Source organism: Aedes albopictus, chromosome 3 (assembly GCF_035046485.1).
Source record: "Aedes albopictus strain Foshan chromosome 3, AalbF5, whole genome shotgun sequence".
NCBI lineage: Eukaryota > Metazoa > Arthropoda > Insecta > Diptera > Culicidae > Aedes > Aedes albopictus.
This window is the reverse complement of record NC_085138.1, coordinates 125,428,460-125,451,331: the sequence shown is the minus strand read 5'-3', so window position 1 is coordinate 125,451,331 and position 22,872 is coordinate 125,428,460. Positions and strand designations below refer to the sequence as shown.

The window sequence follows — 22,872 nt, the reverse complement described above, 5'->3', positions numbered from 1 at the left end:
AGATTTTTTAGAACTTGAAAGTCCTGAACTCCAAGAATGTACCTACCTTACAATGTCGTACAGCTTCATAAAAAAAATATCGTAACATTTCGTAGTACCATGGATAACAATGACCGCTAACCGCAAGCGCAGATTGAATGGTGATTGCGGTAGATTTTATAGAACTTGAAAGTCCTGAACTTCAAGACATTGTACAAACCTTGCTGGGTCCGAAAACCGTAAAAGGAACTTCTTATCCAATTACAAAGCAACTCGGAACACAACGGTCAAAATCCGCAAAGTTATATTAAATTGTGGCTGCGGATACGGAGAACTTATGTATTACCTTGCGGCTCTAACAGTATTCTGACATAATTGTTCCATGAATTTATTGCATTCATTACATTCAGGTATTCACAGACCATATGACTTAAATTCTATTATGTATGGGAGACCTTGAGGTGATCTATGTTTATTGAACGACGTGATGACCGAAGTAAATCGGACATGAAATATTTCCGAAGCCTATTTTTCAATGACGAAAGTCATGAATGTAAACCATTTTATGGTCAATTTTCGAAAAATGCGAAAAAAACACACAAATTCCGACACGTCACCAAAAGGGGGAGGGTGAAAGGGGATGCCCATCAATATATCTTATAGTACAATTATTCCCCTTAATGTATAGAAAATCTTAGCCTAAAAGCTTGAAAACCACGGAGATCTCGATGTTTGAATGTTTTTGAACCGTCCTGCCATTTGAAGGGTTACATTATTTTATCAGCAGTTTCACATATTCATTGCATCTCATCCTTTTGAATTTATTTTTTATAGTATCACTAATAAATTTATTATTATCTTTTTTCCATAGGTAAGTTTCGGAAGGATTAACAATAAAGAAAATGAACGTGAGTAATACAGAAACATTTTGATCATATTAAAAACTTTTAACTCCTGAAACCCCTCGTGAAGGCTCGAGGACATAAATATAACAAATAGCATAAATAGGTACGGTACTATTACTGTACTCTAGCGTTCTAAATATCAGTTAAAGTCGCAAATCGTCTTGTCGATGGGATCAGCAGAATTCAAAGCAAACAAACGACGTGACGTAGCAAAAAGCTCGTTTATTGCTACTGCGAAGCATCCTTAAAATACAGCAACAGGTTGATGAACTTAATAAAATTTCAATACGCTGCCAATCAATGATTGTTCGTTTCATAAACAATGAGTTGCTTATCGTTTAAAGGTTTTTCATTTAAATCGTCATCATAATGGAATAGCTGGATCTTATTGAAAAGGGAACCGGGAACGACAACCATACTGTACTCAATCGGAAGTAGGGGACTAGGTCCCATAACGCCCCCCGGGGGCAAAACGCCATTTGTGAATATCTGGCGTATATTGACATTAAACACCTTATAATCACACAAAACAAAAAGGTTTCACTTATTACTGATGGTTCTCATACGAAGAAGTAGATTAAAGACCGTAAATCCTACAAAAATTCGAATATTAATAATAACACACTATGCCATCTAATTTCACTCACTTCTCTTGTAAGCTTCTACAAAGATCCTTTTAATCATTAAGGTCTGTAAATCACTGTATACCCTAAATCATATATTTCTGCTTCGTTGTGGCACAAAGTTTAAAACAAAAACGATATTTTCTGGTTTATTTAATAGTTTTTCTACAAAAACTGTTATTGAGGCAGAATGCCCCGCAAGTTAACAAAAAACCGAAACAAATTACCAAGCATCACAAATAAAAAAGACGTATTCGTAGGCCAAGCCACTTCAAAAAAATTTTTTTTTCATCGATATTTCTTTCTTGTTTAATATATTTAAGATTATTTCTTTAATTAAACTTTAAAAACATGGCATTATAGCTAAATTATGTCGTCATATACGATTTTTTTAATAATTCATGCACCAATTCAATCTGACCAATAAACAACCTTTTCCATATAAGCCAATTTGAAATGTTTGTCTAGCTTACCGAACGAAAACAAAACAACCTGCCAAAGCGGTCGCGCGATAGTTTCGGTTTCGGGTTGAAAATGGTGCGAAATTATATCCGTAAAACGACCCGTCGTGCGTGGACGGTCACCCAATTGACGGGCGCCATCCGTGACGTCCGATCGGGACAATCTACGAACAGTGTTTGCCAGAAATATGCGATCCCAAAGCGCACTCTTCGTCGCTACCTGGAAAAACAAGGCGGAACAAAAGGAAACGTCGTTCTTCCTCATCTTGGAAACTTTGTTCCAATCTTCGACGAAGAACAAGAGGATCGCCTTGTTGGGATCATAATCCGCATGAGCGACTGCGGCTACGGATTGACCAGTAAGGTTGTAAGAAGTCTAGCCTTCCAGTTCGCCGAGACAAACAACATAACACATCCGTTTGATATGGAAAAGCAGCACGCTGGATTGGGGTGGTTCATTGGATTCCGTCGACGCCATCCGAATCTTGCTCTGCGGACACCCGAAAAAACTTCAATGGCTCGCAGTACCGGATTCAATCGCGCAGCAGTGAATGTGTTTTATGACAATTTGGAGAGGATTTACGGAAGCAGTGTTTACTCCCCGGACAGAATCTGGAATGCTGACGAGACTGGGTTTAGCACCGTATGTCAAATGTCCTTCCAACTGTAGGTCAATATTACATTGTTTGTTTATTTTTAGGTCCCAAATAAGTCTTCCAAAGTGCTCGCTGTCAAAGGGCGACGACAAGTTGGAGCAATCTCGTCAGCAGAAAGAGGAGTCAACACGACCGTTATGATGACGGTATCTGCTGCTGGCCAGTATTTGCCCCCGATGTTCATTTTCCCCAGACAACGGATGAACGATGCGCTCAAGATTGGTGCTCCGGCTGGCTCGATTTTCGAATGCAACCCAAGTGGATGGAGCACAGTATCTACGTGTACAAAATGGTTTGACCATTTCCTGGCTTACGCAAGACCAACAGCCGAAGCGCCGGTTTTATTGATTCTTGATGGGCACTCCAGCCACACTAAGAACGTCGAGATGATCGAAAAAGCAGCACGAAACAATGTCCGTATCCTGTCCATCCCTCCCCATACTTCCCACAAATTACAGCCGCTCGATGTTTCTGTTATGGGACCATTGAAGACAAAGTATGGCCAGGCCGTCGATCGCCTTTTACGTCGAGAACCAGGACGGGTCGTAACAGTATATGATGTAGCAACATTGGTTAACGAGGCGTTTGAGGCAACCGCAACAATGAAGAATGCCGTAGCAGGATTTCGAGCTACAGGAATTCATCCATTCGACACGGGGTTGTTCTCTGACGCGGACTTTGCCGCCGCTACCAATTTGATCGCATCCAACCGTACTGCGGATAAAAATGTACAAACGGAAGCAATCAAACCCACGCCATCAACTGCAGCTCAGGTAAGCTTTTATTCAACAGTGGGGCATCCTATCTGAACTCAATATCAAATAAAATAATGCTGTTGAGAATGGTCTACTCATGTCAAATATTGTGAACTTTTTTCTAATTTTAGTTTATCACGTTCAGTATGTGCGAGAATAACAGCTACATGACCACGCAGGATAAACCGGGACATGACGATTTGATTCAAGTAAACGGCTGTGAGTTACTTCAGTTTGAGATTCCACACCAAGAACGTAATGAACCCGAGTTCGGATGGGAGGTCAGCGGTGATTCGGAATTTCTAACGGTTGATCCGAACGTTTATTACACTGTTGAAAAAAATGGGGCCGTCACCATTCAAAGGTTGGAAGCAACTGAACTGAATGAGCTTCTGACTCTGGAGGAACAGCAATTGGATACCAATCGGAATTCCGTATCTCTTATTGATCATGCGGCTCGAGATGGACCGGACACTACAAAAGTTACGAAATTTGAGCTGTCCCCCGAGCCGGTTGGTCCTGCACCTGTTGCGCGTAAGCGTAAATCACAGAAACGTAAAGGAGAGCAATCGGAAGAACTAACATCAACGGCTTATCGTGAACGATTGCTTAAGCAAAGCGCAGAAAAGGAAGTGAAAAATATCAAAAAAGGTCAACGCAGAAACAAACGGAAAAAGGCGGACACCAACACTGATACGGACGTCCTTTGTCCTTCATGTGGAGTACGTTTCAGTGATTCAATAGATGGCAGAGGCTGGATGATGTGCCTCAAATGTCGTGTATGGTATCATAGTGAATGTGGTTCCAACGACGAAATGATGTGTGAGGCGTGTTCTTAAGCTGTTTTGTTGTGATATTCAGGAGTTCCATGATTAATTCCTCAAAAATGAATTGATAAAGGTTTTGTTTAAAACTGTTTTTTGTTAATTTTTCAAAAAATGCGAGATTTTTATGATTGCCTGATAGATCTGCAGATCTACAGTCAAGGACGGACGATTAATAAACGTAACATATAACCATTGATACAATGTGCAGAATAAATGAATTCGGAGCTTAACTACAATCTTTTATTGCATAACTGAAGAATAGAAAATCCCTGGTCTACTTTTCAGAGTATTTTTTGCGTTCAGTAATATGCGGATTTTTACACTGAAACCGTATTTGAACACCTAAGCGAGCTTTATATGCAGTCTTACTAAAAAATGATAATATGTGCTGCGAGTAGGGCGTTTTGCCTCTTCTATTGTGGGGCGTTTTGCCTTTTTGTTGTGGTGCATTTTGCCTCCAGTAAAAGTCGTTTTGCCTCACCAAAACAAACATGGTTACAAAATCAGTATTTTTTTCAAACGGTATTTAATTAATTAAAAACTACTTTTTCTGAGAAAAAATGGACCAAGACTAACAGATAGGGGATCAAAATAGAGGATAAGCCTATTTAGTTTATCTTTTTTGATTACCTGCTAATAATACAGACAAATAGGCTTAAGCAGGGCGTTATGCCCCTCCTTCCCCTACTGGAACCACTGACAAAGCAACGAGCTACCAAAAATTTGGATTGACTATTCATTCCCCTAATAGACGAAAACTTTCTATTATAATCGGCATCAGAAGTAGGGGAAGGAGGGGCATAACGCCCTGCTTAAGCCTATTTGTCTGTATTATTAGCAGGTAATCAAAAAAGATAAACTAAATAGGCTTATCCTCTATTTTGATCCCCTATCTGTTAGTCTTGGTCCATTTTTTCTCAGAAAAAGTAGTTTTTAATTAATTAAATACCGTTTGAAAAAAATACTGATTTTGTAACCATGTTTGTTTTGGTGAGGCAAAACGACTTTTACTGGAGGCAAAATGCACCACAACAAAAAGGCAAAACGCCCCACAATAGAAGAGGCAAAACGCCCTACTCGCAGCACATATTATCATTTTTTAGTAAGACTGCATATAAAGCTCGCTTAGGTGTTCAAATACGGTTTCAGTGTAAAAATCCGCATATTACTGAACGCAAAAAATACTCTGAAAAGTAGACCAGGGATTTTCTATTCTTCAGTTATGCAATAAAAGATTGTAGTTAAGCTCCGAATTCATTTATTCTGCACATTGTATCAATGGTTATATGTTACGTTTATTAATCGTCCGTCCTTGACTGTAGATCTGCAGATCTATCAGGCAATCATAAAAATCTCGCATTTTTTGAAAAATTAACAAAAAACAGTTTTAAACAAAACCTTTATCAATTCATTTTTGAGGAATTAATCATGGAACTCCTGAATATCACAACAAAACAGCTTAAGAACACGCCTCACACATCATTTCGTCGTTGGAACCACATTCACTATGATACCATACACGACATTTGAGGCACATCATCCAGCCTCTGCCATCTATTGAATCACTGAAACGTACTCCACATGAAGGACAAAGGACGTCCGTATCAGTGTTGGTGTCCGCCTTTTTCCGTTTGTTTCTGCGTTGACCTTTTTTGATATTTTTCACTTCCTTTTCTGCGCTTTGCTTAAGCAATCGTTCACGATAAGCCGTTGATGTTAGTTCTTCCGATTGCTCTCCTTTACGTTTCTGTGATTTACGCTTACGCGCAACAGGTGCAGGACCAACCGGCTCGGGGGACAGCTCAAATTTCGTAACTTTTGTAGTGTCCGGTCCATCTCGAGCCGCATGATCAATAAGAGATACGGAATTCCGATTGGTATCCAATTGCTGTTCCTCCAGAGTCAGAAGCTCATTCAGTTCAGTTGCTTCCAACCTTTGAATGGTGACGGCCCCATTTTTTTCAACAGTGTAATAAACGTTCGGATCAACCGTTAGAAATTCCGAATCACCGCTGACCTCCCATCCGAACTCGGGTTCATTACGTTCTTGGTGTGGAATCTCAAACTGAAGTAACTCACAGCCGTTTACTTGAATCAAATCATCATGTCCCGGTTTATCCTGCGTGGTCATGTAGCTGTTATTCTCGCACATACTGAACGTGATAAACTAAAATTAGAAAAAAGTTCACAATATTTGACATGAGTAGACCATTCTCAACAGCATTATTTTATTTGATATTGAGTTCAGATAGGATGCCCCACTGTTGAATAAAAGCTTACCTGAGCTGCAGTTGATGGCGTGGGTTTGATTGCTTCCGTTTGTACATTTTTATCCGCAGTACGGTTGGATGCGATCAAATTGGTAGCGGCGGCAAAGTCCGCGTCAGAGAACAACCCCGTGTCGAATGGATGAATTCCTGTAGCTCGAAATCCTGCTACGGCATTCTTCATTGTTGCGGTTGCCTCAAACGCCTCGTTAACCAATGTTGCTACATCATATACTGTTACGACCCGTCCTGGTTCTCGACGTAAAAGGCGATCGACGGCCTGGCCATACTTTGTCTTCAATGGTCCCATAACAGAAACATCGAGCGGCTGTAATTTGTGGGAAGTATGGGGAGGGATGGACAGGATACGGACATTGTTTCGTGCTGCTTTTTCGATCATCTCGACGTTCTTAGTGTGGCTGGAGTGCCCATCAAGAATCAATAAAACCGGCGCTTCGGCTGTTGGTCTTGCGTAAGCCAGGAAATGGTCAAACCATTTTGTACACGTAGATACTGTGCTCCATCCACTTGGGTTGCATTCGAAAATCGAGCCAGCCGGAGCACCAATCTTGAGCGCATCGTTCATCCGTTGTCTGGGGAAAATGAACATCGGGGGCAAATACTGGCCAGCAGCAGATACCGTCATCATAACGGTCGTGTTGACTCCTCTTTCTGCTGACGAGATTGCTCCAACTTGTCGTCGCCCTTTGACAGCGAGCACTTTGGAAGACTTATTTGGGACCTAAAAATAAACAAACAATGTAATATTGACCTACAGTTGGAAGGACATTTGACATACGGTGCTAAACCCAGTCTCGTCAGCATTCCAGATTCTGTCCGGGGAGTAAACACTGCTTCCGTAAATCCTCTCCAAATTGTCATAAAACACATTCACTGCTGCGCGATTGAATCCGGTACTGCGAGCCATTGAAGTTTTTTCGGGTGTCCGCAGAGCAAGATTCGGATGGCGTCGACGGAATCCAATGAACCACCCCAATCCAGCGTGCTGCTTTTCCATATCAAACGGATGTGTTATGTTGTTTGTCTCGGCGAACTGGAAGGCTAGACTTCTTACATCCTTACTGGTCAATCCGTAGCCGCAGTCGCTCATGCGGATTATGATCCCAACAAGGCGATCCTCTTGTTCTTCGTCGAAGATTGGAACAAAGTTTCCAAGATGAGGAAGAACGACGTTTCCTTTTGTTCCGCCTTGTTTTTCCAGGTAGCGACGAAGAGTGCGCTTTGGGATCGCATATTTCTGGCAAACACTGTTCGTAGATTGTCCCGATCGGACGTCACGGATGGCGCCCGTCAATTGGGTGACCGTCCACGCACGACGGGTCGTTTTACGGATATAATTTCGCACCATTTTCAACCCGAAACCGAAACTATCGCGCGACCGCTTTGGCAGGTTGTTTTGTTTTCGTTCGGTAAGCTAGACAAACATTTCAAATTGGCTTATATGGAAAAGGTTGTTTATTGGTCAGATTGAATTGGTGCATGAATTATTAAAAAAATCGTATATGACGACATAATTTAGCTATAATGCCATGTTTTTAAAGTTTAATTAAAGAAATAATCTTAAATATATTAAACAAGAAAGAAATATCGATGAAAAAAAAATTTTTTTGAAGTGGCTTGGCCTACGAATACGTCTTTTTTATTTGTGATGCTTGGTAATTTGTTTCGGTTTTTTGTTAACTTGCGGGGCATTCTGCCTCAATAACAGTTTTTGTAGAAAAACTATTAAATAAACCAGAAAATATCGTTTTTGTTTTAAACTTTGTGCCACAACGAAGCAGAAATATATGATTTAGGGTATACAGTGATTTACAGACCTTAATGATTAAAAGGATCTTTGTAGAAGCTTACAAGAGAAGTGAGTGAAATTAGATGGCATAGTGTGTTATTATTAATATTCGAATTTTTGTAGGATTTACGGTCTTTAATCTACTTCTTCGTATGAGAACCATCAGTAATAAGTGAAACCTTTTTGTTTTGTGTGATTATAAGGTGTTTAATGTCAATATACGCCAGATATTCACAAATGGCGTTTTGCCCCCGGGGGGCGTTATGGGACCTAGTCCCCTAATGATAAACTTTACATTGACTCGGACCACTATTTTGCGATACTAAAATGAACTCACATGTTTCTCTAACAATGTTCGGTACCGACGTCCGCCTAGGCATAATCTTGGGTGACATCCGTCTCCAAAAATTCGATTGTAATATTGGCTTTCTGATCTTTGACGTTTAAATAATATACATGGTAAGGTCGAAAAAGCCTGTTTTATATACGGTTGTAGTTGATAGGGATGCACGAGATCTCTACATAGTCAATACATTAGTCAAAAAATACAGTCATAACGCTTCCACCGCTAGTATGTACGTAAAGTCAATTTGTTACTTGATAATTGATTTCGAAACCGTTTCTCATGGATGATTGACACAATTTGATTCGAGAAGTGAGTTTTATCACTTCCATGGCATAACCAACATGAAAGAAATTCATCTGCAATAGTTACGAGAGCCACAGGCTCTCCTTTTCTGCCTACTGTAGTAAGACATTGCCTGTGGCAGTGTGGCATTAAATAATGCATATAGGATAGTTTGGATCCACAATAAAACAAACGAGCCTTGATTTGGAAACCCTCATGTGAAAATAGACAACACAATCTCAAGCGCAAAACAGTTTCCCCCGACGAGAAAAAAATTCGTAAACAGGCCACAAGGGCAGTAGTCGCGGCGCGTCTTGCTCAGCTCAGACGAAGTGATATTTCTGCAAAAGTTACAACTTTCGTCCCATTCGCTCAGCACTGTAGACAATATGGCTAGTCAGCAACCCGGCCGCTGTCGCTACCGCCGCGCCGGCAGTATAAATTAGTCGGCATTTAGTGTCCAGCATCTGACGGTAATTATTTGCAAACAAAACGGCGTTCCCTGTTCGCGCGGTCGCGTCACGTGCGTGGCTGGGATTTGAGACGGATGCGCAACAGCCCGACTGACCGACCGCGCTCCTACCTAGGCATCAGCTGTAAAGTTAAGTCAAATCTCGACTGGACGAAACGGAGACGTTGTGCGATCACGATGATGCGTGGTGGGTGACAGATTTCCGATGCATAAATTAGCAGAAGATAAACATAAGCTCACAGCAGCGACGAAGGTGCCATCACCTTTCACAAACTAATAAACGTTTTTTTAAGCTCACACGTCAAACAACGTGGTCGACGACGTCAGTTGACTGAGCTGACGAAGTTTTGTGGCCAATATTCGATGTACGAATTTCGTACACTTAGATATTTAGTAAACTTTAAATTTTAGTCAATTGAGTTTAAATGAACTATTGCAATTATATTTAGGGTGCTATTACGTAAAAACTCAGGGCGGAGAATGTTCCATTCCATAAAAAGTTTTCCGCAACTGGAGCGGCAATCGAACCCTCACCCCATGGCACACACAACTCTTCATTACACGCATTTGACAATTCTCAGATCATTCTGACAATTCTGCATGAGTAAGACAAAGGCGGCCTTGGTTTGTGTCCTTTTAACGCTCTTGTGCCATCTGTCAAAATGACTTAAGATCTGTCAAAAAAAAAATCGTCATGCAATGAAGAGTACATACTTCTAAACGACTGACCCCGCTAGCCGCACGACCACGAAGCCCATGTAGGTATGTTTGCAATCTTTCTGTAAGAATAGTGTTATTACAGGATTTCTAGAAAATCCTAAAATGCAGGAACTACTATCATTTTTTTGTGATTTGTTCAAACGTGACATGTTTCTTTGTGAGTTTTTCTAAAGATTTTCCTTTTTTTTCTTACATGTGTACTAATAGGCCAGAAAAATAAGAAAGAGGAAATCAAATTTGTTAAGAAATGTTCTGGGCGACTCAGATTCTTCCCTTTTAGAAGCATTCTTTCCTGCAGCTTTTGGTAGAGTTGCAGCGGTAAACGCGGTCCTTCACCGAACTAAGGTTGGTACTAATATCCCTTCCCTCTTCCAACCTGACTGCAAGGACGTTGTTGGCGCCGTTATTGTATCGTTGAAGAGAGCATCTGAAGATTGCACAGTGTAAATGTGAATGGTTGACCACTCCAAGTCAATTACACCAGATTCATTTTTCCCACGGGCCGTTGATTTGCTATAACTCAGTCAATTTTGAACCAATTGACGTGTTTTTTTTTTGCACACGGATAGTACTACATAGTATGCCTACATGTGTACAAAATATCATGGGAACCGGTTCGAAATAAACTGAATAAGGCAAAGATCTCACCCGTGCAAAAAAAAAGAATCGGGTGTATTCACTTGATTCATTGCGCAACTGTCATTGGTTCGGGTCAATCATGGAGTAGCAACCATAGATATGTGCTGTCAGTCTAAGCTAAGCTAAGCCAACCCAGGAAAACCAATAAACAGTTGAAATGCGCATTCACAGCAGATCTTTCAATGAAAATTAGCCATATATGTGCCTTAAGTGCTGCTAAAATGCGGGTTTTGGCCCAATATACGGCTAATTTAATGCTTATGCCTCAGACTATGGAAAATGGAAACGAAAATATGTGTACAATTCCACACTTCTTCTCTCGCTACCTTTTCTATCTCTCTTCCATGTAATATTTTCTTCAGTCTTCGCTTCAAAAAAAAAAAAAAATATGCCTTCCGGATGTTCTGGGCGTTTTTTTTTTTTTGTTCTAACTTCCAATAGATCGTGCATTTGAAATGCGACGCAACAGTTGCCACATTTTCAGTAGCAGTTCAGTTGTTAATTTAGAACAGTTTAGCAGCTGAATTGCTATTGTATAGCAGTAAGCAGGTGGAATGTGGTTATAATGCTGACATACAGCTTGTTTTAATGCTTAATAATTACCTAGGAAGCTAAGCTAATGAGGTGTCTTGGTGCTTCTGCACAGTTGCAGAAAAAAAATATAGTTGATAAGTTTACCATAAATTTAAATAGTTATGTGTCACTTTTTGTAATTGACCCCCGGAAAAAGTTTTTTTTGTTATAATTTTGTGAAGGGATTTTTTTAGAATTTTCTAGAAAGTTGTTCTTAGTGATGAAATACACCTTCTTCTGTTTTTTCCTTCTTGCTGGAATAACGCTCAAAGTGGAACAGATCCTACATCTCAACGGAGAAATCTAAAACAGTTTCCCTGGGAGAATCCTTGGAGGAATCACGGGAGAAATCTTGGTGAAATTCCTGGATGGAACATAGGATTCTTTTAGTTACAGCTGAGATTTGTACAAAAAATCCTGCTGTGATTTCTCTAGATAATTCTTGAAACTTTTCAGTTGGATTTCTACCACGATGCTACCAGAAATTTTTCTTAGATTTTATCCAGTGATTCCCGCTAGAAACTCACTTTAGATTCCTTCAAGAATTCTTGCTAGGATTGCTCCAGAAATGCAGCTTGGATTTATTCAGGAATTTATTATGGAATCCTCCAGGAATATTCGAAGGACTCCTAATAGCAATAATTAAACAAATCTCGGCTGAAATTATTTGTGAAATCCCAGTAGAAATTCCTGAAAAAATCCTAGGAGAAATGTCGGAAGGAATCCCAGTATTTTCCTGGTATTCCAAAAAAAAATCTGTAAGGAAATCATTGGAGAAAACACAGGAGAAATTTGCGCAGGAAGCCTTGGAGAAATTGCAGGAAAGGAATCTTTGGAGAAACCTCTGGCATTTGTGGAGGATTTCCAACAGAATTTCTCCAAAGTTATCTCAATGGATGCCTCCAAGAGCTCCTCTTGACATTTTTCCTCTAGGAATACCTAGGAAATCCTCTAGGAATGCAAAACTGGAATACTTTATAATTCCTCTAGTGATTCTTCATCTCCACTCTTTTCCTCTTTTTGGCGTAATGTCGTCACTGAGACAAAGCCTGCTTCTCAGCTTGTTCTATGCGCACTTCCCCAGAGTTATTAACTGAGAGCTTCCTCTGCCAATGATCATTTTGCATGTCTTTATCGTGTGGCAGGCACGAAGATACTCTATGCCCAAGGAAGTCAGGGAAGTTTCCTTTACAAAAAGTTCCTAGATCGACCGAAAATTGAACCCGTAACCCTCAGCATGGTTGTGCTGAATCCGTATCCTTGCCGCATCGACACCTTGAGCCCTTTTAAAAGAACTATTCTGTTGAGAATTTCTGTTGAAATTGCTCCTGGAATAGTGCTGTAATTTCTCCAGGATTTCTTGGTGGGAATCCTCCAAGAAGTCATGCTGGTATTCCTCAAGCAATTCCTGCTGAGAATATCACCTTGAAGTTCTTCCAGGTATTCTTGCTCCTCTAGAGGTCTTCCAGATAATTTAGCTATGATTCTTTTGGATATTTCTTAAAGGAATTCTCTAGTAATTCCTTTTAGAAGGGATTCATCCAGTATTAGTGCTGGAACTCCTAGGAATTTCTTCAAAAATTCATGTTGCAGCATTTCATGAAATAGCTGTTCCAGAAGGAATATCTGCAATATTTGCTCTTGAGAGTCCTTCAGGAATTCCTGGAGGATGATCTGCATGGGGAACCCAAACAATCCTGGAGAATTCCTACCGGAAATGTCTAGAGGAATATCAGTAGCTTTCCTGAAGAAATCCCAGCCAGAAGCTTCTAAAATTATCCCAAGCGGATTCCCAGTAGGATTACCAAATTTCTTGTGGAACCCCAGCAAGAATTTCTAGTGGTGATTTTTTTTTTTTAATTAATGTGTATTTTAACTTATAGCTAATTCTACACTTCTAGTGGTGATGCCAGAAAGATTCTTGGACGAATTCTGGCAGAGATTTCTAGCTGAATGGCAAGACAAAATCTATGAAGGAATCACGGGGTAATCTGGAGAAATCCCGTGAGCTGTCTCAAGAAGAATTTCTGAAGGAATCCAATCAGATACTCCTGGAGGATTTCAGAAATTACGGTGAGATTGGGTGAAATTCACCCATCATGGCTTCTAATTTTTTATTGGTAACCGATATGATCAAACTCAATGCTTTTAAACAAGTATGACGATGGATATCATGACTTAACGAGGTCGAAACTTTTACTGCAAAATATTTTATTTAAAATCATTTTGAATGAAAAATCAATCATTTTTGCTTTCGGGTTTAATTGATCAGTCAGTGAATTTGTAAGAGCTGAAAATATTTTTCCAACATTGAACATCCCAAAATGTGAAAAGTTGTGTCAAACTTTTACAAGTCTTCTAAATGTTTTATTATTTATATTTTAAAGTTTGTTAAACCCCAAGAAAACGCCTGAAAGCATGCAATTTTCTTGGAAATTGCGTGATTTCTTCCGAAAAAATCACTTTTATGCATAAATTTGAATATTTAAAGAAATTCCGATGATATCCCACTGATTTATTTCAACAGAAATCACGGTATCCTTGTACCTGAAGGTATCATAGGAGAAATCGTTAGAGGAATATGCAGGAAAATTTCCTTGGAAAAATCTTTGGTAGAATTAATGAACAAATCCCTGGACGAATCCCAGTAGAAATTCCTAGAGAAATCCTTGAAGACTTCTCTGGGAATGCCTTCAAGAATGTCTAGAGATGTCTTTGGAGAAACTCTCTTAGAATTCCTCCACAAGTGCCTGATGGGATTCCATTATAATTCTGATTGGAATTGCTTCGGAGATTTCTCCCAGGATTCCTATAGATTTCTTTCTTGTGATTATTCCAAGGATTCATACAAGGATTTTTCTAAAAAATCTTTTTTCAATTCCTCCAAAGATTGGCGCACATACACGAATATTCTCGCACGATACTCGTGATGCATTCACAGCAAAGAAGAACACAATACTAAAAACTAAACATCCACGCATCTATTGCCACGCGAGAATGAATTCTAGAAAATTCAAAAAAAAAAAATCCACAAAAATTCACAAAGATATAACAAAAAAAAAACTCTTTTAAAGGGTCATCCAAAATAACGCTTTAAATCAGTAAATCAAAATTCAACCATCGCGCAACAATAACGACAATGTCGCAACCTGAATTTGTTGTGACATTCTACCCAATGCGACATAGTTGTCCCAACTTGAACAGAATAGGACAAAGATCGTACATCACGAGTTTTGAGATTTTCAAGCTTTGCATTGTGATTTTCGAGCGGTAATTTCGAGTCGGTAAACAATGCAACGCTGCTAAAGATGTATCATCAAAAAGTTTCGATTTTGGGTTAGTGATAATTGATTGTTGACGAGTTGAAAAGTACGCAACAAATTCAGCTTCCGTTTGTCTGCAACAAAAAATTTCAAGATCATGTTTTTATATTATATAGATTATCTGTTACCAGTTGGGATAAAGAGTAATCGCCGCGTCTTCTTTGTTGCTTGTTTTGTGCCTCTTTTGTCTGACAATCCTTTTCACTGCTTTAAATAGATGAAATAAGATAATACTTCGTTCGGCAAACATTTCAACAATAGTTTGCAAAAGACACAAATAGTCTATCTTCATTTGTGAAAAACAAATGAATATCTGTTGCACTTTAATGTGGATTAATTACAGAGGTAAAAATAGTAAACAAAGAGTTAAATATATAGGTAGAACAACTTATAGCAAGTAAGTTTTTATTTGTTGGAAGTAAATCAAAATGACTTCTGCGTAACAAAAACCTGCGCCGTAGTGACTCTTCTGTGACAAGTGTGTTACTTGGGATTTATCAAACTTTCATCGTTTTCAATGATAAATAGCCTCATTGGTTAGATTTTGCTTAATACTTCAGCAGAAATATCCACGAAACTATTTTTTATCGTTTCTTTTGCGATTTCGAAAGTTGATTCGTAAAACGGAAGTGGTGCAAAAAGGCCATTTTCCATGGGGTATGGCCATCAATGACGACATTCAAAGATATTGTCCACCATTTTTCCGCCATTTCAGGTACCATTTCCCCCCTCTGTTACGCTTTAACGTATAATCAATACATGGAGTGTCACACTTTTACACACCCCCTCCCCATGCCCTCCCTCGCCTAAACGATGGTCGTAGCGTTGGCGTTGGATAGCGTAGGCATCAACAACCATGCGCCTCCACGTGTTTCTCAATCTCATTGAAAACACAAGGCTGATAATAAAATCACCAGAAAACCTTAAGGACAGACTTGTTAGAATCACAAAATGGCCGCCACAATGGCCGACTTTGCCACCTACTCACGATTTCGAGGGCACAAATCTCTTCGTAAACAAAACCAGTGCACCTGAGCTTTTTATTTTAAGTTAATTACAAGTGAGCAAGAACAGAATAATGATATACATTGTTGTTTGAAGCTTGCTTCGTGAGATTTGTGCGTCTGAAGTTTTGATGCAATGTTAAAGCGGGATTTCAAGACGTTTGTCCTTAATTGCAAGCAAGAAAAACCGGAGGTTGTCAATTTTAATAGGGAAATCAAAAAAGTTTCCGTTGTTTTGGAACATAGCTTGGCACCATTCATCATTTTGGGCCAGGTTCTCCTATGTACACCACACTGAGCGTTTTGTTCGATATGCTCTAGATGGTATTTCATAGGTTTAGAAATTGAATGCAAGGACACATTTTTTCATATAGCATTATCCATGAAACAATCCATGAACAAATTGCCGGAAAAGCTTAATAGATATACTGACTCTCTTCTAATAGTTGTCAACCACCTGAAAACAACTCAGGGAACTGATAAACAGTTGCATGGCAGCTCTGTGGAGTCTAAATATTATCACAGTATGAAACGTTCCTATAGCTACTGAGCAACAATTTGCCAACAAATGATCTAAATGCTTACCTTTGAAGATCTGAGAACGCACCTCTCAGGTTCAAGACTCGTGTGAGTCAACAGTACCTATAGGTATCAGATAACATTACGTCAAATTCACATGTAATCGCAACAAGCGACGTCACTTGCAGTTAAGTGCACTCAACGGTGTTGTCTGCCTTGTATGTTAGTAAATGTGAATTGAGAACAGCAACAGAGAACACAAACGCAATCAATCTTAGCTTGTTTTTTGGAAATGCATACATTTTATCCCCAGAAATCGTAAGAAAACTATTCCTTCACGATTTGCCATTCCATTTGTCCTTCAAATTAACTCAATGTAGTCAGTGAGCTTCAGAGGAATCTGCGACAAATGTGCCCGCTAATAAAACGCCAATAAACCCGCAGCTTAACCGCCCTTATATCGGTATGTGTTCAGCGGACAGCAATTATGAATGTCTATACGCGGTACAACAGTGCGCGCAAATGACTTTCTTCCAGCGATGCAGTTGTTAACGGGGGTGCACTTTTAGTGTCCGTGATTTGCTCGTAAGAATCGAACGACATTTCGCGCTCGCGCGGTCATCCCGAGTAAATTGCGCCTTTCGGTATAAAAATATTAATAAACCAACAATTAGCGCAGCAATAGTGTATTGTGTCGTGCCGGTAGTAAATCGAATAACTGCGACGAAACAACATCAAAGTGCACCCGTTCGGCAGCGCGCAGTACCTTTTAGTGCCAGTGTGTGGTTCCTTCCCGGAGATCACCCCCGTCTCGTCCCGAGCGCGTGAGCCATAAATTCTGACGAGCGCCATTAGAGGCGTTGCTCCGTCATCGGTGGTGCATTTCAATCCTCACATCCTCACGTGTGTCGCCTCGCCGCGATTGTTGAATCGCGACAATTTAATCGAATTGAACCAGTAAATCTCAATCAGAACTCAGGGGGGGGGGGGGAGTCCCGATTGTGTAAATGCGATGGGTATTTACGACCGGCAAAGTTGAACCTGTTTACGATTCACGGGATCAATTGGATGCTGCACAAGGGTCAATAGAGTAGATCGAAGATGAACGAGCAACAAGTTTATTGAAAACATTCTGCTTTTGAACAAGACATAATCAATTAACAAACAGCTCGTAATGACACGGTGCGCAAACCAGTTCTAATCAAACTATAAACAGTTAATCACCGGCACGATGTAGATGAAATGCAATGATTTGTTTAGGCTTGCTTATTTAGTGTACCAGGTATGGCTATAATACCTTGAATTGGCCACAGTAGATTTTAAACCTATACGATGCAAATCAACATAAAATATTTTGTGAATAAAAAATCACGCCCGTATATGACACTGAATCAACAATTTACCACCATAATACTCGATTTACAGCTGTAGCTCTCCAACGCTCGCCAGATCACGCTCAACCTGGTCCACCCATCGTGCACTCTGCGCCGCACGCCTTCTTGTACCAACCGGATGGTCAGCAGACAACAACTTTGCAGGGTTGTTGTCCGGCATTCTTGCAACATGCCCTGCCAACCGTCCAGCTTTAGCCACTATGAGGATGTTGGATTCCAGGGCGATGTTGAATAGTAGGCAGGAAAGTCCATTACCTTGTCGTAGTCCCCGTCGAGATTCGAATGAACTGGATAGTTCATCCGAAATCCTTACGGAAATCCGTTCTGCACACCGTCCATCGTTGCTTTTATCAGTCTGGTAAGCTTCCCGGGAAAGCTGTTCTCGTCCATGATCTCCCATAGCTCTGTGCGGTCGATACTGTCGTATGCCGCCTTGAAGTCGATGAACTGACGATGCGTTGGGACCTAGTATTCACGGATTTTATTTTTAAGATTTGTCATACGGTGAAGCTCTGGTCCGTTATCGACCGGCCGTCGATGAAGCCGGCTTGGTAACTTCCCACGAATTCCATTCGTTTTAGGTGATAGACGACGGAAGATGATCTGGAATACTACATTGTAGGCGGCATTCAAAATGGCGATCGCTCTGAAGTTCTCACACTCTAAATGGTCGCCTTTTTGCCAATAGGGCAGATCACCCCTTCCTTCCACTCCTCCGGTAGTTGTTCAGTTTCCCAGATCCTGACTACCAACAGGTGACCAACTTTTCTGGATCCATCTTTGAGCTGACGCACGACATCCTTAACTTCCCTCAGCGTGGGAATTGTCTCATTTCCGTCCTCTGCTGCAGCGACGTATGGTTGTTCCCTCCGTTGTCGTAGTCTCCCGTGCCTACGATCTCAACGCCATTGAGGTGCTCATCGAAGTGCTGCTTCCACCTCTCGATCACCACAGGTTCACGAAAGTTTTGCTTTACCTTAGTATTTGGCTATTTTCCCGTTCTGTTCTATTATAATCAACACTCCACCAGGTCATAGCCATTCTGCGTTGAATCGCTGGGCTTTACGTCTACCAGTAGGCTTGTATCGGCACTGGGCTAAACCGTTTACCATAGCATGTCCTTTCTACTGATGGCTCAAACGTTCCGTCCCACTCCTTTCTATGGCCCTTAGAGGGTTATAAGAAGTTTTCAATTCCAACCCAAGTAACCAAAAGTTCAGATAAAAGGGTACTTTATAGGCTAAGCAGCTTGTTCGAGGTTGCTCATTAGACTACAAAGCAGCTTCTTTTTAAGTAATTTTGGAACTTGAAAGATCACATAAGCACGCTGGATAGCCTTCATGCAGCTTCTGACAGAACTTTGGCAAAATTCTTGCAGAATCAAAAATGTGTTTTTCAGAATCACAACCCTGTTGGTGGGTTTGTGATTCATGTATGGAAATTGCTTCTGATAATTATATTTTCACACATGTCGCTGCTATGTAGATTTGAACTGGATCTTCCTGCGTGATGGCCTGCCGACTTACCACTGCGCTGCTGAAGACACTTGACAAAGTCAAGCTAACTTCACTACTGTACAAATGTGCAAAACTAGCTGCCGACAGAGAATCGATTCAAGTCAGATTTAACCTGCTGTTCACTCAATCGCAACTGTAGTACTGTGGTAGAACGTAGGGTTCTCACGCAGCGACTACCGGTTCGAATCCGATGAACGGCAATTTTTGTTTTTGTATTCATTGATTTGATAAATTTATTCGTGTATGCTTAAGGTGAAACATCAAGAAATCCCATTGCAATTTTGCATACAAACTTTAGAGGCACAAATCTGACGAACGAAGCATCGAACCGAACCGCACTTGTTTATCCTGGCTTTGCTCACATGCAAAAAGAGGCAGCTTTTCCAAATCGAGCGCATTTGTTTTCAATTGTTTGAAATTGGTGCCCTTGAAATCGTGAGTAGGGGTCCAAGTCGGCCATTGTGGCAGCCATATTTGTATTCTCTGATGTTTCTCCTTAAACAGTTGTTTTCTGTAAAAGAAATAAATTTAATCTTCATTGAAACACTATGCTACTGAACTGAACTTCTATGAACTTGAAAGTTCCGACAAAGTTCCGAGTAGCATCTTAAGCAGCTCTAAAGTTCCGCGAAGTTCAGATAAAATTCCGAATGGAACTTTCTGGCTGCTTAAGAGGCTAACAATGAGCCTTGCCGGAACTTGTGACCGAAGTTCCAGCAAAGCTCATCGTTAGCTTAAGAAAGCAGCCAGAAAGTTCCATTTGGGAATTTATCTGAACTTCGCGGAACTTGAAAGTCCATTTTGTCATGGGAAGCGGAACTTTTGGTTACTTGGGAAGTTTTGTATTGTTTATGCCACAAACTTTTTCTATTTCTTGGCCAAAAAAATCACAATGTACGATTGATGTTGCACAATTATTCTATTAGCCTCGCAATAGAAACAGTTGTGTGCCTTGCCTGTTTGAAACATTTATGCTTCCCCTAATGTTCCGAGAAAAATCCATTTGTATTCTTTGCACCCTCGTAGCATTGTAGTCTCGTAGGGTTACCCGGCTTCCGATTGTATCATACCACGGGATGACCCAGCCAATACGAAGTCGCATATAATTTAGAATATGATGCTAAAGTGGAGGCCATATGCGTACAAGCTTCCATTGAACCGCGTGGAAAGTGTACGCATATCGCCTCCACTTTAGCATCCTATTCAACGCCATATGCGATCGTGTGTTGGCTGGGGAGGGCGTGATTCGCGCTCCGGGCCACGAAATACCACGTGAAGGGTCTCTTCTCTATATACAGTGGATTCTGTGTATGTCCGTTGTCCAGTGCTAAACTTTGTTCAGTTTGTACAGTCTAGCCGAAAGTGTCCGTGTCTTTTATTGCAGGTTGCTAGAATCAACAGCAAGACATCCTCGCTGTCCTTTTTCTTAGATAAGTCGAATATAAAAGAAAAGAAGACAGTGGGCCTCACAACTCCACAAGCGGCCTGTATATTTTAGTCTTCTTCTTTATGACACGACGTTCGCATTGGAACTTGACCTGCCTCTCTTCAACTTAGTGTTCTTTTGAGCACTTCCACAGTTATTAATTTAAGGGTTTTCTTTGCCTGCCATTGAATCGTGGCATGGTGCCGGAGAAGGCTTTGTGACCGAAATGAAAGAACTTACACGAAGAACGTTGCGTTTCAGAATGAGTCATGTATTTCTGGTGCTTGAATGTTTTATAACTAGTTTACAAAAAGGGTAGGTATAACTAAAACACAGAGCCAGTGTGATGCGTCGGTCGTCAGGGTTAAACGCTACCAATGTGTCGCGCAGCTGTTGAGTTGCGCTTGCATCAGCATTAAGAAAATGGTCAGGGTTGCGTCGAGGGTGTTTTGCTTTAATGGTCTTTTATGACAACAATAAAAGGAAAGCAGAAAAGAACTGCAACGTTTGGAGGTCGTCGCTCAATTATGCAAATAAAGAGAAAGTTGTGGAAAGTTCTGGAATGTGACTATGTGATATGATAGGGTTTAGTTTTATGCTGTGAGATTGAATATGAATGCTACACCTCCCCCCTGAAGGAAGAGTGGTGTAACCAGTCTTGAAAAAGTTTATGTCTCTCTGGCTTTATGTTTCACAAATAATTTAAATGCTAATAATATAAAATTTTACCTTCACCATTACGTTACATTTTACACTTAGCCTAGAAATGAATTAAATTTTAATTACTCTGTTCTTATGAACTGTATGCTGAATATTCGTTGCTTCATCCAGTATTGTTATATTTGGATGTGCTATATTGCTTACTTTATAGGGTCCTTTATATACTTTGTCAAGTTTATTTCTATTTGGGTTTTCTAGCATTACGAGATCATCTATTTCAATGTTTATTGGTTTTGCTGTGACTTGTTGTTTTGTATTTCGATTATTCTTAACCTTGTCAATAATATTTTGAGTTCTAATTGCAGTTGCTTGTAATTTATACAGGGTGTTAGGTTCCTGAGTGCAAACTTTTTAAAGGGTGATAGAGGACCATAAATGGAGAAAAAAATTGTTCTTCGCATATGGTCAAATCTCAACCGTTACGTAGTTATTAAACTTCCCATGTTTTTGACTCTTATTGCCATAACTGGCAATCACTTGAAAATGGTCAAACTTATCGAAGTTTTTCTACCCTTATTCGAAAGATTATTGAATTTTCTAACAAATGGCATCTTTGAATCGATTGGTTTAGTTAAATAACTAAGTTTTCTAGAGCAAAATAGCTAAAAATAATGTATTTTTATTGGTATTTGTCAATTATCTTTGAAACATGCGTAATAAATTAAAATTCTTTCTTTGGAAAAGTTGTGGTCCCTGTTACACTCTACAATTCGTTCTTTGACACCAAACTTCTAGCTCTTATCGTTTTCTTGAAATTTTGATTTAAATGTGCGGCACAATGCGCAAAAAAGTGCTTTCCATGACAGTTGCAAATTTATGATCTGAAATGCGATGTTAAAACCGAAATTGCAACAAAACGATAAGAGATAGAAGTTTAGTGTCAAAGAACAAATTGTAGAGTGTAACAGGGACCACAACTTTTCCAAAGAAAGAATTTTAATTTATTACGCATGTTTCAAAGATAATTGACAAAAACCAATAAAAATACACCATTTTTAGCTATTTTGCTCTAGAAAACTTAGTTATTTAACTAAACCAATCGATTCAAAGATGCCATTTGTTAGAAAATTCAATAATGTTTCGAATAATGGTAAAAAAACTTCGATAAGTTTGACCATTTTCAAGTGATTGCCAGGTAAGGCAATAAGAGTCATAAACATGGGAAGTTCAATAACTACGTAACGGTTGAGATTTGACCATATGCGTAGAACAATTTTTTTCTCAATTTATGGTCCTCTATCACCCTTTAAAAAGTTTGCACTCAGGAACCTAACACCCTGTATTTTAATTCTGCATAATATTGATCATAGTTATAAATTGGTTCTATACATGTTGGATTCTTTAAGTTATTGGGTAACGTTGCCATTTTTCCAAAAACGAGTTCATATGGTGTATAAGGGATATCTGTGCATGGTGTGGTATTATAACAAAAAGCATAGTAAGGAATCCATTCATCCCAGTCGGTCTGAGATTCATTAACGAACTGTCTCAAATATTCATTTAAACAGCGATGATTCCGTTCTAAATTTCCGATAGTTTGGGGATGGTATGGAGTTGAAAAGATATGTGTATATTGCAACATTTCAGAGATTTTATTGAATATTTCATTTTTGTACTCGGTTCCTTGATCTGTTCGTATGATCGAAGGTGTTCC

At 39.8% G+C, this 22,872-nt stretch overlaps 3 protein-coding genes across 11 annotated transcripts in view; 2 read left to right on the top strand and 1 right to left on the bottom strand.

Annotated features, from left to right (window-relative positions):
- LOC109621300 (neprilysin-2) overlaps positions 1 to 22,872 on the top strand; it is a 139,530-nt gene that overhangs the window by 74,514 nt on the left and 42,144 nt on the right. Inside the window, exon 1 of one of the 9 annotated variants that reach the window (XM_062859003.1) lies at positions 16,729 to 16,805. The exons of 6 other annotated variants lie outside the window; for them this stretch is intronic. The gene's annotated coding sequence lies outside the window, so the exon portion shown is untranslated. Of the gene's footprint in view, positions 1 to 16,728; positions 16,986 to 22,872 lie in introns of those variants that run through there. 2 more of the 9 variants (XM_062859002.1, XM_062859001.1) reach the window with 2 other exon arrangements.
- On the top strand, positions 1,326 to 4,436 carry LOC115257818 (uncharacterized). The gene is made up of 3 exons (XM_062858398.1): positions 1,326 to 2,611; positions 2,669 to 3,397; positions 3,511 to 4,436. Exons 1-3 carry the CDS (start codon positions 2,042 to 2,044, stop codon positions 4,216 to 4,218), a joined length of 2,007 nt encoding a protein of 668 aa, XP_062714382.1. The 5' UTR covers positions 1,326 to 2,041; the 3' UTR covers positions 4,219 to 4,436.
- On the bottom strand, positions 5,448 to 8,559 carry LOC134291361 (uncharacterized). The gene is made up of 3 exons (XM_062859009.1): positions 7,273 to 8,559; positions 6,487 to 7,215; positions 5,448 to 6,373 (listed from the first exon to the last, which is right to left on the bottom strand). The coding sequence occupies exons 1-3, from the start codon at positions 7,840 to 7,842 to the stop codon at positions 5,666 to 5,668; spliced, it is 2,007 nt and encodes a 668-aa protein (XP_062714993.1). The 5' UTR covers positions 7,843 to 8,559; the 3' UTR covers positions 5,448 to 5,665.